The following is a 16,705-nucleotide window of genomic DNA, read 5'->3' on the forward strand; positions in this document are numbered from 1 at the left end:
ATGGTTCAGTCCTTCAGCTCTTTCACCGGTAGACCAACAATTTGTCTCTCAGCACCCGCTGTGAGAGAGTATACAGGAAGAGGGCAATTTGGTTATCTCCTGGCTCTCTACACCTCTCAGCTAGCACTCTATCCTTGTCCTGATGTTTTTGGGACTGATTTTTAGCATTTAAAGGTCGACTCCATCTGGGGGTTTTTCCGGGTTTTTCAAATGAAAACGCCCACTCAGCTGTAAGCAAAAAGCAGTGACGTAGAACTGATAATTATAATAATAATAATAATAACTGAAAAGGTTAGTTCAGATTTTTGAAGTGGAGACTTTTGTCTTATATATAGACATGCAATATTTCCACCGCTTTACCTTGCTGTCAGACGTTTCCAACAGGCAACTGAAGCGGTTATATTGCTCTCTTCAAAGCCACCAAACTCCTCTGACAAAAACAGTAATTTTACCTCACAGAACACAGGAGTTGCTGGTCTATTGTTGCCTCGATCGGTTGGTTTATTAGTCTTATTTTGTGACATTCAGAGCCAAACTAACATGGCGTCCACAGCAGTACGTTGCCTAGCTTCTGTGCCAGTTTGGGGGTTTGAGGAATATAGATAATTTGGACACAATTCTCAAAGAAGGCCCAGGCACAGAGGCACATTGGTCGGGTTATGGGGTTTATATGCAGCAGATCAGGGGGGCTCAGGAGATAAGCATTTTGACACTTAAACTTATGTACTTTGAACCAAAAAAATAAAATGGAAAACAAATAATGGACCCGCCCTTTAAAAAAAAATCCAGTCTAATCTTTAACTGTTTGATATTACACAGCATTTGAAAACCAAGTACTTTTCTTTGATACTTTTTTGCCACAGGCTGCAGCTGTTTCACTCCCTGCAGACTGCAATAAAAGCTTTTCCTGCTTTATTCAACTACTGCAGTGTGTTATTTTTCATAAGCTCATGCCGTTGGCTCACGTGTAGGATCACATGCTTTTCAAATGTGTTTGTGTGTAGTAGTATGTTTGTGTGCCTGGATTCGAGACTCAATTTTGGAGCCTTATCAAGCCACTACAGACATAATGGGGCCCTGATTGGGGGGAAAACAAGTGGGTTGACTGGTAAAGTCAAGGCACGGCCCTGTAGGATTTCCCCGTTAACATCTTCCTCGGTGGGGACAGCTTAACACAAATTGAGCCGTCTCTGTGCGGTCTCGCTCGGCTTGTTAGCGAAGGGGGGCAGCGGTGGGGCCAGGAGCCCGGAGACTCAGATGACATTTGAGGGAGCCGACTAGAGGCTGGCCTTTTGAAGAAACAAGCCACAGAGAGGCAGGATCACTAATTAGCCCTCTGCGTCCCTGAGTCTCACAACTTACTGTCTTGTTAGATTTCACACCTCAAGTTCAACAAATAATGTGAAAGGATATGATTTAAATTTAACTAGGAAAGTAGGGAGAGAAAATTGTACAGCACTTCCCTGAAAGAAGTTCTGTTCAGACTGAAAGTGACATTTACATGTGGTTATAAATAATTGTTTTCTTGCCTTTAGCAGCGACTCTGTCTGTTAGTTTTACCTTGATAACAAACATCAGTACCACCAAAGCCTCAGCTGTGCCTCAGAACATAACTTAAAAGTAAAATTTTAAATAATGTGGAGTATGAATGGCAATGGCATAATCCTTGCATTCATTAACATTATTGTGGCTTAGATTTCTGCTTGACCTTCACAGAATTACTGCATTCAGTATGAATGAAACTCACATGAATGGTTTAAGAGCAGAACAAGCTTGGTAGCGAATCTACAAGGAGCTGCAAGCGGATTCTTTAAAGCGAGATCTGCGATTGGCATGCCGCCATTATCAGCTGTTTGAATACCGCTCACAGCGCCCGGCTGGTGCGGCGCACAGATGCAGCAATTGCTGACAATTATTTTGTTTAGGTTTAATTGCACATGATGCAGGCGGGCAATTAACAAAACAATGTGACATGAACATAATTCATTCTCCCTGCAAATTATATTGACTGTTTGATCCGGGAGCTGGTGGAAGGGGGGGGGGGTGGCAGGTGTTCTCTGCTCCACTGCTGATGTGCTGCTGAGCAAGACTAAAATGTCCTCAGCTGTGCAGAACTTCAGTCAGTGATCAGTTTGAGTAATAAGCCAGCTACATAGAATAGATGATGGTTTTAAAAAACACACATTATATTATTATATTTGCACTGTTAATACATGTAAAAATGTACATCCACTTAAACAAGTTGGGTGTGTTTATATATTCCACTACATCCCTGCTTATGTCGATCTATATTACACAATCACATCTTCTGAAATTGTCAGTAAAGGACTTATGATAGCTAATAACACCACTAATGAGCCATATTGAGTTTTACTTTTACTTTTACTTTTTATGTCAGCAGTCATTTTGTCACACTCTTCACTTGATGGATATCTCGCCAGGGAATGAAACTCTTCAAAGTCTGATTACACTGTGCAACTCGGCCAATAAAGTAATCTTCATCTCTCTCTCCCTCCCTCTTTCTCTGCTGGCTCAGAGCCACCCAGGCCTCAGCAACCCCCCTCGACTGAGTGGGACCAGGCATGCGTCGTCCTCTCCAGCTCCGACAGCGAGCCGGAGCTCAGCCGGGGAAAAGACCAGACTCCAAAATCGCGCAAAGACAAACAGAGCAAGGAGGAGGATGAGCCTCCGAAAGACAAACAGAAACTAGGAGAAGCAGAGGAGGAGGACAAGCGGCAGCTCAAAGGCAAACAATCAGCGGGAGAGCGAGGCGACAACGTCGCTGGCGGTGGCGGCTGCCTCCCCCCCGACCACACACAGGGTAATCCCACCTGCAATCTTCTCCTTTTCATATCTAGGGAAATTGGCTGGCGCCGCATTGTCACCTGCCCATATAATGCTGTTTAATATCATCACTTCAAACCAATAAGGGACTATATCTCATTCCATATGGGGCTGGGCATTATTATTCTTACTATTATTAGTATCTAGTTGGAGATATTGCCTATTTCTGCACTCAGTAAGCTACAGGAGATATTGAGTAAAACTTATCTCCAGAGTGCAGCTTGTTGAAACAAGAGCACCAAAATACACACAAGGTTTGGGGTTCAGTCACTGTCCAGTAGGCAACTGATGAGCCTCTGATTGGCTGTTTTTTAATAAAGTGGACGAGGTCTAATTACATAAAAGGGACAAGTTCCCTCCCGACACCAACTTACCCTTGAAACACAACCTGCTTTCCCCGTCCACTCTGGTTATATGTGTACATGTCTGCAAGTCTCTGAGGGATGTGAGGAAACAAATTCCCAATTACACAGTGTGTAATATTGCAAATTAAGACCTCTGTGTTCAAGTACTTGTGTCTCAAAGGGATACGCAATGCAATAAATTGCGCTAATTACAAAGAACTAATTACACCGTGTGCAATATGAAGTGCTCTAAAAAAATTGCCAGACTAGCAGAGTCTAAGAAAAGCCGGTGACCTGGGTGTTGCCTCTGAAAGCACGCAGACATTTTGGGTCAGAGTTATTGAGGGATGAAACCGAGCTGATGGCAGTTCAGGGCTGTTTTTAAAGCTTCTTTGTGAAATACTTAACATAGGAAGGAATATTGCACGAGCCATTTAGGTTTTAACAGGCAAGCCATCGACCCCTATTACCCTTTCACATCTTAAGATCAGTGTGCAACAACTTGGCAGATTCCTTTCCTTTCCGAGCCACACACACACACACACACACACACACACACACACACTGACATCTATTAGTGGCCAGAGATTGTCGAGAGGTTAATTTCCCGTCTCTGTAGCTACTTGTGCCCCCCAACGGTCTCGGATTGAATCCCACCGCAGCTTCCCCCGCAGTGCCTTCTGCACTCTGTGTCCCCCCCTCTACTCTCAGGCGAAGAAATACTAAAGGTGAGCGAAAGGCCCGCTTTCCTTTTTGAAAAACACCTCTATTTAGACCGACTCTTGGGGAGAGATAAAAGCCTCACTGTCGATCAGAAATGGCAGCACTAAAGAGACACTGCTGGATGCCAACTTGGCCCCCCACCTCCTCTGTGGACATGTGCTTTTCCCTGGAGACAACTAATATCTATTGGTCTTCCTGTTGTCTATTTATCTATCTGAGAGTCTATATGTTTATCAGTCTAGCTATCTTTTTATTTTAAGATAATATTTTGACAGTGAGAGGTAGACAGGAAAGACAGAGGGGATGACATGTTGCAAAGGCCCCGGGCCGCTGCGTAAGGTGGTACAGATGGCACATGCTCTACCCAGTGCGATAGGCTCCCCCATCAGTCTACTTTTCTGTCGTTTATTTTTCTCTCCATATAGCCAGCTAGCTAATTGTCTGTCTTTCTGTTGTCTGTTTGACTGTCTCCATAGCTAGCTAGCTAACTGGCCTTCTGTCGTCTGTTAATCTGTCTATATTTGTCTGGCTATCCAGCTACCTAACTAGATCGTAAGCCTGTTTATCTGTTTTTCTGTCTAATAGCCAGCAAGCTATATGTTAACACCTGCAAACATCGAGCAATCGGCAGTCCCATCCAGGTCAAGTGACTCTGCAGAAGTCACAGGTACTTACCGGCTCACCCCCACAAAATACCGTTCGTCCCCGTCCAAGCAGCGGTCGAAAATCGATCCAAATTAGTCTGCACTGAGTTTGAAAGAGTAAGAGATATGATAAAAGATGTAACCACTACTGTTTTTTACTGTTTACCAACCTGTTTTCCAGCCGGTCCATGACGCAGAATGGGACACAACAGTAAAAAAAGAAAAGAAAGAAAGGCATGCTCGTCTGCTGCAGAGCCATGTCCGCTGCTCTAGACTTCTGCCAATGGAAAAGGACTCTCTCGCCTATTTTTAGCTGGCTTTTACCATTTAAAAAAAAACAAAACAGAAACGCACAAACTTTAATTCTATCGATCTATCTATCTGTCTGTCTGTATGCACATCCATCCCATTGGTGGTGAGACTGTTTGCTAGTTACATGCCGTTGCCAGTCTGTCTCTGGCAGCGTGGGTTTAGTATGAAACACAGCGGTTGTCCAATAAAAGTGACCTATGGGGTCAGGAGCAGTGCCTAATGATTTTCCTCTACCTGCCTGTGGTTTTAGAAGGCAAACCGCAGAGCTGTCGGCCGCCCCCACCTCTTGATTGCTCTGAGATTACTTTCCTCACAGCACAGACAGGCAATCACTCCTCTTCCACCTCTCTCTCTCTTTCTCTCTCTCTCTCTCCTTACTGTCTGTCGCCTCATCTATCTGCATGACCCAAACATTTCAACATGTATACATGTTTGTTTGGATGTTAGTTCAAACGTTGCAGCAGCAGCATGCGCTGCATCAAACCTCTTCATACTTAAAATGTGCATTTGGAATTTTTTTTTTATATATATATATATATCTATATCTTTTGTTTCGATTCTGCAGAAGATGAGATGACTCAGTCCAATTAGGCGTTGTTTTCTTTCTCTCGCAGTAAAATAACAGATAAATCCCTTGGGGTGTTTTGAAGGCACTGTTCATACTGTGTAAGTGACAGTCTAATAAGACGGCTTTGTAAGATGAATTGCCCCCATCGTATAAATGGCCCACTTAATGCAGCTGGCGCGTTCCGCCACTGCAAACACGGGAAGGGGGGGAAAAAAACTGCTTACAACAAATATAGGGTGCACATTGCAGAGCTGCTAGGTTTCATTACAGATGTAGAGGGATAGATAGATGGGATTTTGTGAAACGCTAGTGTCCTAAAGATGTTTTGGCTCTAGGTTTGTGGCGCTGCACAATGCTTTTGCCTGGTCGTCTCGATATTTTCAGACACAAAGTGGCCCATTCCAGCTGAAGCCGGGGTGAGATCAGAACAGCGTGTACCAGACCCTAGGAAATTGCACCTATGAGGGCGGCAACCATAAAAATGAAAGATATGGACATTGTACAGGATAGGTCAAGGAGAGGGAATGACTTAACGGGATGATCTCACCTTTAAACAAAAAAAAGTTTCAGCATCAAATTGCACTAAAATTTTTACACAGATTAGTGGTGGACTGTAACTACTGTAAATTCTCAAATTAAAGCAGACGTCGTAGCCATCTGTGCAGGCACTGCTGAGACGGTAGCTTAGTAATGATCATAAAAATGGCAAAGTAGAAGTAATTGAAATGAATTAGTGGATGACAGCAGTATTTGTGTTAAAATGACAAACTAGGAGCAGCAGTATCTGTTGTTCTAAAGCCGAAATATAGTTGACACTGAATTTATCAAGACAGCAGGTAAAATAGAAAGGCCTGTCTTTAATAAGACAATAAACCAAAGGCATGAGTCTTTAGCACAATTTTTACTTTCCCATTTTGGGCTACTTTAAACAACACTGCAATTTTGTGTCTAAAGGTGTACTTGTACTTTTGTTATTTATATAATTTTGCTAGTACTGTAGTATCTTTTAATGGGGTCCTATTATGCTCCTCCTTATTTTCCATCATATATACAATGTTACAATGTCGTATGTTCAAATTAAACACTGCAAAAGTTTCAAATAATGAGGTAAACATATGTAAAAGTAAACCCTGTTCGCAAAAACCTTAGGCTTCAAAATGTTCTCCACACTCTGTTTTCAGCTCTTTTGAGACAACCTGATGTCAGCCTGTGAAGGATTTCTTTACATGATCATCTGCTCCAGGCGCACTACTGCAACCGTTTATAGTCTGGTTGTAAAAAATTTCGGTTTAGAGGCTTTTATTGGTGATTTTTCCTGGCAGAAAGTGCTCCTGTACTCTGTTACAGTCATTCGCCCAGCCACAATGATGGCACAGAGACCAATCAGAGCTGACCGGCCATTTTCTGGGGGGGCTTGAAGAGACAGGCGTTAAAACTGAGAGTCTCAGACAGAGGGTGAATACAGGCATTCCAGCACTGACAGTATTTTTGTACATTAAAGCATCTAAGTATACTCTACTAGAAACCTTAAACACAAGTAGAACCTGAAAATTACCTCTCTAAGGTCCTCTTTAAGTTAAAAATCTGAGCGTTTTCCACCACAGAAAGTCGATGAGATAATGAAAAAAACGAGAATTAACATGAAAATAAAGGTAGAAAAACATTTTCCTATCTTAATCCATGCAGTTCACAGGAAAAACGGATATCAACTCTTGCCTTAACAGTATTTTCTGATACATTAAAGCCCCTGATAAGTTTTCAATCTGCAGTATTTGTCTGTAACATTAAATATGCATGACTAAATCAAAGCTCAGAAGAACCATTTTTAAGTATTATTTATTAGGACTTACACACTTAAACAACCCACTCATCACGTTTTGTTTTAAACATTGCTAAATCCTGATTGGTGCATGGAAGTACATGATATCGTCATTTCCAGCTGAGCCCCACCCACAAACCAGTCAGAACAGCACAGGGAAAAACACAAAATACAGAAACCTCTTATTTACAATAAGCCAAACTGTGTAGGACCCTATTACTCATGATAAGAAAATGATACAGAAAAAGTGTTTGCAGGCTTTAATAGCGTGATATCAGAGGGCATGATGAGAGCGATGTCTTTGTTCCAGTGTGTTCCTCTGTCTCTTAATCCTTGCAGTGTTTCGGCTACAAAGCTTATTCTGCCCCATAACAACCAGAAACTCGGTGCAGGTACATGGCAGCACCTGTTCACCAGACACACACATGTCACGGACATCAACCTGTGTCAGTATTTTCCCCCATTAGCAACCCAAATGGACACACATTCTCACGAACACACACACACACACACAGACAAGGCAGACAACTGGCCACGCGAAGTGATTTAAGGCAAGTATTATCAGAGTGTTATAGGTCATTGTCTAAATGAAGCGTGGTCGAGCAGCGGCGGTCTCATTTCCACCGCCTGACCTTTTCTTGCTAGATGCTGGCAGGATGAGCGAGCTACATGGCTGACATTAATGACCCGCTCCCTCTCTTCTCCTCCTCCGTTTCCCTCCATCTGTGACTGTCATTTTATCTCTCTTTCCCTCTCTCGCCACGTTTCTATCCTGTCGTTCGGCAAATTCTTGAGCGAACATGTGAAAAATAATTTGGGAGGTTTCTGTCAGAGATGCGGGCTCTCTGTGAAGCTGCAATGTATGACAAAACATGAAAGGAATAGTTCAGCATTCCAGGCAATATCCTTATTTGAGTCAAGTCTGAAAAATTGTCAATCATCAAACTAGAGGGCGGTGTTTGATTACAACATGACTGACTGCCTCTGGCTCTCAGTGTTGCAGATCCCAAATCAAGCATGATTCTGCAGATGCATTTTTACCACCTAATATTTGTTCAGAAACCAGCATAGCTTGTGAGTGTCCAATCAGGTCTTTATTTCATGCTCATGTCTGTCCACCATTGACAATGTGGTGCATTCAAAATGATTGCAGAGATAAACATTTTGGTGCTGCACTTAGAAATATTAAAGTGGACACAAGTGTTCAGACCTAGCAAAATGTAAAATCAACTTTAATTCCTTCTTATGAAAATTTACGAAAATGTCAAAGATAATTACCCAAACGTTTTCATTTCAGATTCTATAATCAAGTGTTTGAAAGCAATAAATATTAGGTGGTTTCACACATGCATACACATTTTAATGATCTGCTACAAATGTCATATCGTCTCAATATTGTGCGGCGTGTAATAAATCTGAAGAGCTGCTGGAGTTTAATGTCTCTGCTAGTCATTGCATCACCAGAGGAGCAAACAGAGGCACCAATAAAGCAGCGAAAGCCAATAATGAGCCAATAATATATACTCAGTGAGATTAGCCAGCATCTTCCTCTCTCCCTGCAGACCGGCGATCCGCGGCGTGTCTCTCTTCCGATGCTAATGACGATGATGAGGGCAATGATGGAGATGACGCCAGCGCCACCCATCCCATCTACCCGGGCCTGCAGTTCTGCGCCAGCCAGTACACAGACCGAATATATCTTTACTCCAAGGTACTGGCCTGTGTGAGTGTTTGATTGTGCATATTGGATAATGGTTAGCCTCAGCTCATAATGGGACCAGAGATGTTTTACTAATGATTTTTCCTGGCTTCTCTTTTTTATCTCAAGGTTGTGAATAGATGGTGCAGTAACTGGGAGTGTTGTGCAATGCTTTTACCTCAAACAGCCTCTCTCTGCTTCACTTTAATCAAGTCTCACTTCGTTAATCACTTGTAGTTGTTTTTAGTCGTCCTCAGCTGCCATACAACGCCTGAAATTTGCAAGTCAAAGCTCTGCACTGTAGGTGTCTTAATGTCTACAGTGTGAAAACTGTCGATGTCACTTGTTGCTTTCACTTGCAAAACTGAAAATGCATTTTTAATCTTTAAAGCTGCACTATGTGATATTATATGTAAAAATACATCCGTCTCTCAGGTCAGATGTGGTCACACTAATGTGTCACCAGATTCAATTTGTTGCTGGCTTTGAACACTATGTGCTCACAGAAAGTGATGAATTCAAAGCTGGAATCTCCCCAAGCGACTGCATTTAATTCTTCCATTCAGAGAAAGCTAGCCTGTCATATTTAATACAGTGTCTGATACCATGTCAAGTTTGTGTACTGCGTTTTACATTTCAAACCGGTATTCTTGCACCATTTCCAGTGCAGCTTTAACTGTCAGAAAATGAGCTCTTTTTTACCTTCTAGCAGAAAGTCAGAAGTGTCTGATGTAATAGTTTTTTAATTTCAGGTCTCCAGGCGGTAAGAATAAGTAAAACTGAAAGGGCATGTTGAGTTGTGATACCCACTCGATGTTTTGTTCCTCACCAGCGTGTTCCTGTCATATTCAACCGAACAGCGAACAAAACATAATTAATTCCCCCTTTTTTTTTTTTAGCTGGAAGTCTCATTGAGATCAAGATGTCTTTATCAAGATAGAGCTGCAAACAACAGTTATGAAAATAGGAGACGTGCGGTTCTATCGCGAGTTGCTAATTAGCAAACAGGACAGATGTGAGAAAATAGTTACATGCAACATTAAGAAAGTCAGAGTTTTAAAAGGAATCTGATGCTGATTGAAAGAGCTCACATTATTACAGTTAAAAGCTGCACTTAGACTTAAAAACAAGCCATATTGTTTTATTATAGTTTATGAAAATGTCATATAACTGAATAACCTTGGTGCCTGGTTTTAACTCAGATTGCCTCTTGTCTATTACCAAAGGAACAAGAGCCTGTTTTCCCCCTTCCTTTCTGTGAGACTGATCGAACCCGTGTGGTGAAAGAGGACAGAGAAGCTCCTCAGCTCTATTCATATACTTTAGTTTAACACAAATGAAAGGTTTAGGAATTACCAAAGGATAACCAATAGGATTTAGCAAGGATCCGCCCATCTTTAAACCTCTGTCGAAAGTTTCTTCTCTCAGCTACAGTCCGCCTGTGTAAACCACCGCTCAGGGTGTCTTAACATTTTATTTATGCACGTATGTGTGGCTTTTATGTATATAAATTTAAAGGGGTAGTACACAAATTTAGGGATGACAGATATGGACGTTTACCAGGTAGAGAGGTTCAAATATTCAGTCAATCAATCATTCAATTTATCAATCAGTCTTTTTTTTTTGGTCACGTGGAATCATACAAGGTGTAGTGCAGTTTTCCGGATGGTCCTGGTAATCCGTGGTTTCTGGTAGTGGAATGTTTTAACTGTCCACACATCCCAACCTCGATAACTGTATTGAACATGGGCAGTGCTGTTTTGCAGCTGCCTCACAGCCACCTTTTAACAGCATGTAGCAGTGCACCAGTCCTTTTTCACCATAAAGCACACGCCTCCTCTCCTTCTCTCACCACAGTCCTCTGTTCTGTCAAATCACCATATAGAAAAAGAGTAATCAGGTTGAATGGCGCCATTCAGGACTTAACCAAGTTTTGGTGAATCACACTTCCTGATATCCTGTTGGAAACCAATGCGGCATGGAAGTCATCCAGTTCATTTTCCAACATCTGTACAATGTCTCGCAGGATGCTGGTTCAGCTGGTCCCCATCCTCTCTGTCTTTTCCTGTTCCCTATTTACTGATGTTTACATTTGAGAACCTCCCGCCGGCTAGCAGCTAGCCGCACACCACCACTGTCCGAAGCCAACCACAAAAAGCACCACCAAGGCTTGCAAAATACACACGAGCATAAATTTAGCAGAGCTGACAGAGCGGCAGCTGGAAACGTCAAACCAATCTTGAAACCTCAACATAATCTTGTTGTATTATGGGAAATGTAGGATCAAGTATTTTTTGGAGCTTGTCCCTGACCGAAGTGCTCCATTGACAAGAAAGTGTCACATATTTAACACGTGATTTCCAGTGGCACTATTGAGGATGCAAACAACGTTAATAACTTCATAGCGTTCATTATCACCCGCATAAAACAAGCATCATTGCACTTGCATTTATTTATGACAGAAACATCAAACACAAAGTAAAGAAGAAGCTGAAGAACACTGTAGGTAACTTTGGTCTTGGTTTGGGGTGATACCAGGTCAGGATCAAGACTTTGAATGGTTTTAATATCGTCAGTGACAGTGAGCATAAGTTTAAACAGCTGAGATGGAACAAACTAAAATAAAATGCTGGCTGCCTAAGGTCAATCGTAAATCTCTAAAAAAAAATGTATCTGTCTTTTCTATCTGTCAGTCACATAGTACTAAATCACTGGAGAGCCACTTTAATATTAATGTTTTCTATGTTCTTGACCTACCTTTGTCTAACTGTAAAATAAATGGATGCTAACACCTTGCTGCTCTGTTCCATTAGTAATGAACAACAACAATGGCAGCAGTGACAGAGCGCTGTGGACCGTTGAGGGAAGAAGTGTAAGATCAGTCATAAATTTGTAAATATCCCCTAACAAGCTCCAGTCGGTTCATTTTGAAAAAGCTGACCAAGAGATAGCAACAAAGGCACTGAGGCAGAGAAAAAGTAAAGACAGTTTACCTACAGCATCTGTTATATGATAAACAACAGTGTCTCGTAGTGTGAAGACTTCAGGTATTTCATTCAGACAGTAAAGTACAATGTTGTTTGAGTTGCATGTCTCATTGAACTTTGTGGTGCTTCCTGCACCCGAGCAGACTAAGATAAACTATAGTTTAACCCCAGTCTGACTCTGATTACACTCTGGAGCATTCTTGGCACTCGTCTTGAGTGCCACTTGCCAACAGACCTCTGTATTGATCGGATTGTGATACTTAACGCCCTTTTGTTTCATTCATGAGGGATCAGATTCCTTCCCCACTAACGTAGATAAGAGACAAGAGGGTTTTACATAGAGAAGACCAAAGCGCTGAACTGAATCACCAATGGAATATTACCCTGACGGCAATAGACAAGTGTCACGTACGTGTGGCTGAGACGATAAGCCACGGAGATAAATGTCCCCCGCTGTCGTTTAAATGATAAACTGTAGGAATTCTGGCTGGAAAGCTGTCACATCGGGATAATCCTGGACCAGGCGTAGAATTCACACAGGGGGCCGCTCAATGCACAATCAGGGCAAGATTTGTCACCAGGGTTTGAATAAGAAATATTGAGAGTATTAGGAATTTTATGTCCATTTTCAAAACACCAAACAGTTGTTTTATTCAAGGATTCAGTGTTCCTGCTCTCGGGTGGGTTGGTGGTTTTTCATGTCAGCACCAGGAGTAGCAGATGGGTGGGGTTTACTTCGTCAGGATGATTCAGGCAGACATTATGTTGTGCTAAACTTAAAATCCTTTGCTGTGATTCCCCATATTTTGGAGTATCCATTATGTTGTCATATGTGACAAACCCCTGGGTCCATATCCATAAATGATTTACAATATTTACATTGTATCTGTAGATAAGGGGTTGTTTATGTGTTTTAAACTGAATGAACTGCAAAAGTAATGCATTGAAAATGTTAAATATCCCAAAGGGAGCGTTAGAATTTTGTACTGGAGCCAGACTTTGGTGTCAGTTCTACTGGAGTGAATGGGGCGGCAGGGCAAATCACACTATAACCCATCATATCCTTGTTATTCTATCTTGTACTGGAAAATCCTCCCACCAAATTAAAATACACACATTACGTGATGCTTGCTGTTGTTTTTATCTCAATGTGCACATGCCTCTGTCCAGCAGCTGCATATAAGCCCCTGTTTGCGCCAAGCTTCATTATGATACATGGCCACATGGGGCAGGTCCAGCTTGTTATGGTTGACCAGACTACTCAAGATTTAGGTAAATAGCCACCAAACTAGGACATGACCACAGGCTATAATGCCTCGCAGTTTGCCTCAGTGATTTACATTCATACCAACGTTAGTCATCTAATGTTAGTATATACAATGAGCTAACACACACACAAGTCATAATAATGATAACGCTAGAGAGGCTGTCATATTTGTAATCACTCTCCGACATCGCAGCTCTCTGTTTCTTTTACACATTTACAGCGTTATCTCCAAATTAATGTACGTCGTCAGCTCACTAACGATAGCTAAATAAAGTGTAAATGCTAACTTAGTTCACTGATGAATAAAGTAACAAGTACCAGTAAGGGATGAAAGTCCAGATTTATAATAACTTGGCGATTAGGAAACATTATAGAGCTGGCTTACGTTAGCCCTCCCAAATATTATATAATATCATTAACCATTTGAAGGTTAGTCAGTATTTGATGATCAAATACAAACTCTGGCTCCAATGCAAAATTCAAGTGCTGTCACTGATATCATGTACGTTCCCTCTTTCGTGTTTTCCTTGGTAAACCACAGGAAGTTCATGTTAAGGTTCAAATATCCAGACTAAAGGGGCTCTGTGCTCTTAACGTGGAGAGCAGAGAGCAGGAGGTTCATACATGCTATCATTGCTTTTTAAATGCTAATGGTACTCGTGTAAAAGGGGGCTTTTGCACTTTTAACCTGCGCTGCTTGTTGATGGTGTGTGACAAATTCACTGGTCGTTTCTCACTACTTGCTAAAGCTAACTTTGTGAGCCTTGTTAGCATATTTAGGCTAGCATGGCTGCCATTTCTCCCTTGAATTCCATTAATTATATTAGCTAGCTTGATGTGCTTGCAGGTGTTCATAAATGTGGGGCGTGCAGTAGAAAACAAAAATGGGAATGCAGAAATTAACCTCCCTTTTTAAGAATTCAAATGTGTATCATTTTTAAATGATTGTCATCTGATTTTGGAGTGAACACATTGTGGCTGTATGTATTTGTTACTCATGAGCTTGTCCTTAGTACACCTCTTTTCAATCATATATACAGTAGCAAGGCTCTATTCCTGTTCCATGTTCTAACAGCACAACCTGCTCCACTGCTCCCCCGACTCTCCATGATATTTATTTTGCCATAATCCAAATAAACACACGGGCCTCTGTGCACTGAGGATGCAGCACAGGAACTTCCTAATGTTGATTTGTATCTCTGAATTCCTGTGTCAGCTGCTGGCAGGTATTAACCTTTAAACTTTATCTTTCTCCTATCTCCTGCCTGTCCTCTATGTCCCCAATGTCCAACTGTCTCTGAAAACTGAAATCCAGATTGTAGCTTTTACTTAAATTCACTGGTCAACTTCTTTCCGGTAAATGTCCCCCTGATGTTTGGCACAATCACTGTCATCTGAGTGAAGTTAACTCTGAGTGTAAGTGGCTTCCCAGGCTTCAAATTGGCAGTAGTTAGTGCTAATGAAGCAGTAATAACCAGGAAAATGTTCTTTATTGTGGTTATTTTTTCACAACGATTATGCAGATACCTCCAAGCTGCGGCAGTATGATTACCCATAATCACAGCAAGGTACATTCTTGTGGGTATATGCAGGTTTTTTCTTATACTCTTTACAGTCCTCATTATTTTTGTTACTAATGCATGCGCACTGTCACCAGAGAAGCATTATGTTCAAAGTACGTGTACATATATTAGAATAAAAACAAGAGAGATCACTAACGAGCTCCTTGGTTACCACAAGAATTACCATGGCAACCAATAAAGAATAAAGTGTGGCCATATTACAGAACTTGGATGTAATTGGATTCAAGTTGTGCAGGTTAGTCATTAAAAATATGATTGCTTGGCTGAAAATACCTGTAGTTTAATATTAATTGAGCTGCAGAACACAATGAAACTAATTGCATGTGAACGTTATATATTATAGGGTGACAGTCGTGGTGCTGCAGGTGCCATACATGTTCCATATTGAACTAAATGGCTTACTATAGGTTCAGCCCTCATGTTCAAACTGATATATTAACTGTTAACCCTTAACAGTATTTTCTTTATGTTCTCAGTTGTCTGTAACAATCAAGGTTCCCATTTCACATATAGAAATAGTGACAGTGTGTTATTATGTGCCACCATTTTACACCATTCTCATATGCATGTATGCTCATATGCATGCTGCTGATGATGTTGGGTGACAAGTGCCTGGATCATTTAATTTTAATATGATGGGTACATGACATGTATGTTTTCACCAAATTCCATGGCAAACTATTCGCAGTAATCAAGACATATTACATTTTCACACAAATATCAACCTCATAATAGCATTACAGGAAGCACAATGCATGCCAACCAATAGTTTGTGAGACATTTCTTAATATCGTAATTCAGAATATTTCAGCCAGGTTACTAAACAGCCATTAAAAGCTATGCTAATGCTAATATGTGAGTAAACTCCTAAAGGTCCAGGATTTAAGGGGATTAACTGGCAGAAGTGCAATCGAATATTTATAACTATGTTTTCATGAGTGTAAAATCACCTGAAACAAATGCCCTATCTAGAAGTATACAGATATTTTTTTAAGCAGATATTTCTACATTTTGGGGTCTCGTCCACGCGCAAACAAAGTTTAAGGTCACTACAACAGAAATTAAAAATTAAAAAAAAAGCCTTCCAAAGTGCAGATTTTTCAAAACGCCTAAGACACCAACAAGCAAGCTAGTGGTTTGCCCAGGTTTTGTTAGCACTGCTTGGTCTCATGACAGCTTCACACACTTCTACTGCTGCACCACTAGAAGGATTAACGGATTACTCCCAGTGTTGTTTGGTCCACCCCACTGTCCGTAGTTTCGAGTCTACCAGAAACAGTGGTTTTGAATCAGGGCTCGTCAAATCAGCAGGTGGCGGGAACATTTCCAGTGTGGGATTGTTGTTGGTAAGCGGTGAAAGGAAAACTTAAGCCTGTCAAGAGCATCACTTTTGTCTTTGATTGAGCTCCTTCATGATATCAAAGATGAATCAACGGTAATGCGAACCCTGTTATCTGTTTTAAAAAAGGTAACATCAGCCTGTACACTCAACTACCTTTGTTGACGAGAGGAGGGTACTGAAGACAGCTAGCACCAGCAAGCATTTGGAGCTGTTTTTGTGTTCTAATGCGGATGGAGATATTTTGTAAAACGAGAGGAAAAGTATCTCTATATTTTTAGACAGGGCCTAAGAATAGTGTTTTTGTTACCCTAGAATGAGCCGTTTATATCTACATATGGAACGGCTCCTCTTCCCTGGAGTCCAAAGCCTTTGCTGTTGTTTCTACAGTAGCCCAGAACAGATGAATCAAACACTGGCTCTGGACAGGGCAATTCGGGTTTACGCGTCTGCCTCTGTAGTTCTCCTACATGCTTGGCACACGAGAGAAGTTTCAGTTGTTTGCAATCTGCAACCTCACCACTAGATGCCAGTAAATCCTACACACTGGACCTTTAAAAGAATAAAAGTGTAAAA

At 41.4% G+C, this 16,705-nt stretch overlaps 1 protein-coding gene across 3 annotated transcripts in view; it reads left to right on the top strand.

Annotated features, from left to right (window-relative positions):
* The window catches only part of zranb3 (zinc finger, RAN-binding domain containing 3), an 87,776-nt gene that overhangs the window by 46,057 nt on the left and 25,014 nt on the right, over positions 1-16,705 (top strand). For all 3 annotated transcript variants that reach the window (XM_050063039.1, XM_050063040.1, XM_050063041.1), the window contains exons 14-15: positions 2,537-2,821; positions 8,817-8,965. In XM_050063039.1, coding sequence (XP_049918996.1) covers positions 2,537-2,821; positions 8,817-8,965 — 434 coding nt within the window. The remainder of the gene's footprint in view (positions 1-2,536; positions 2,822-8,816; positions 8,966-16,705) is intronic.

This window comes from Epinephelus moara, chromosome 15 (assembly GCF_006386435.1).
Source record: "Epinephelus moara isolate mb chromosome 15, YSFRI_EMoa_1.0, whole genome shotgun sequence".
In the NCBI taxonomy this organism is placed as follows: domain Eukaryota; kingdom Metazoa; phylum Chordata; class Actinopteri; order Perciformes; family Serranidae; genus Epinephelus; species Epinephelus moara.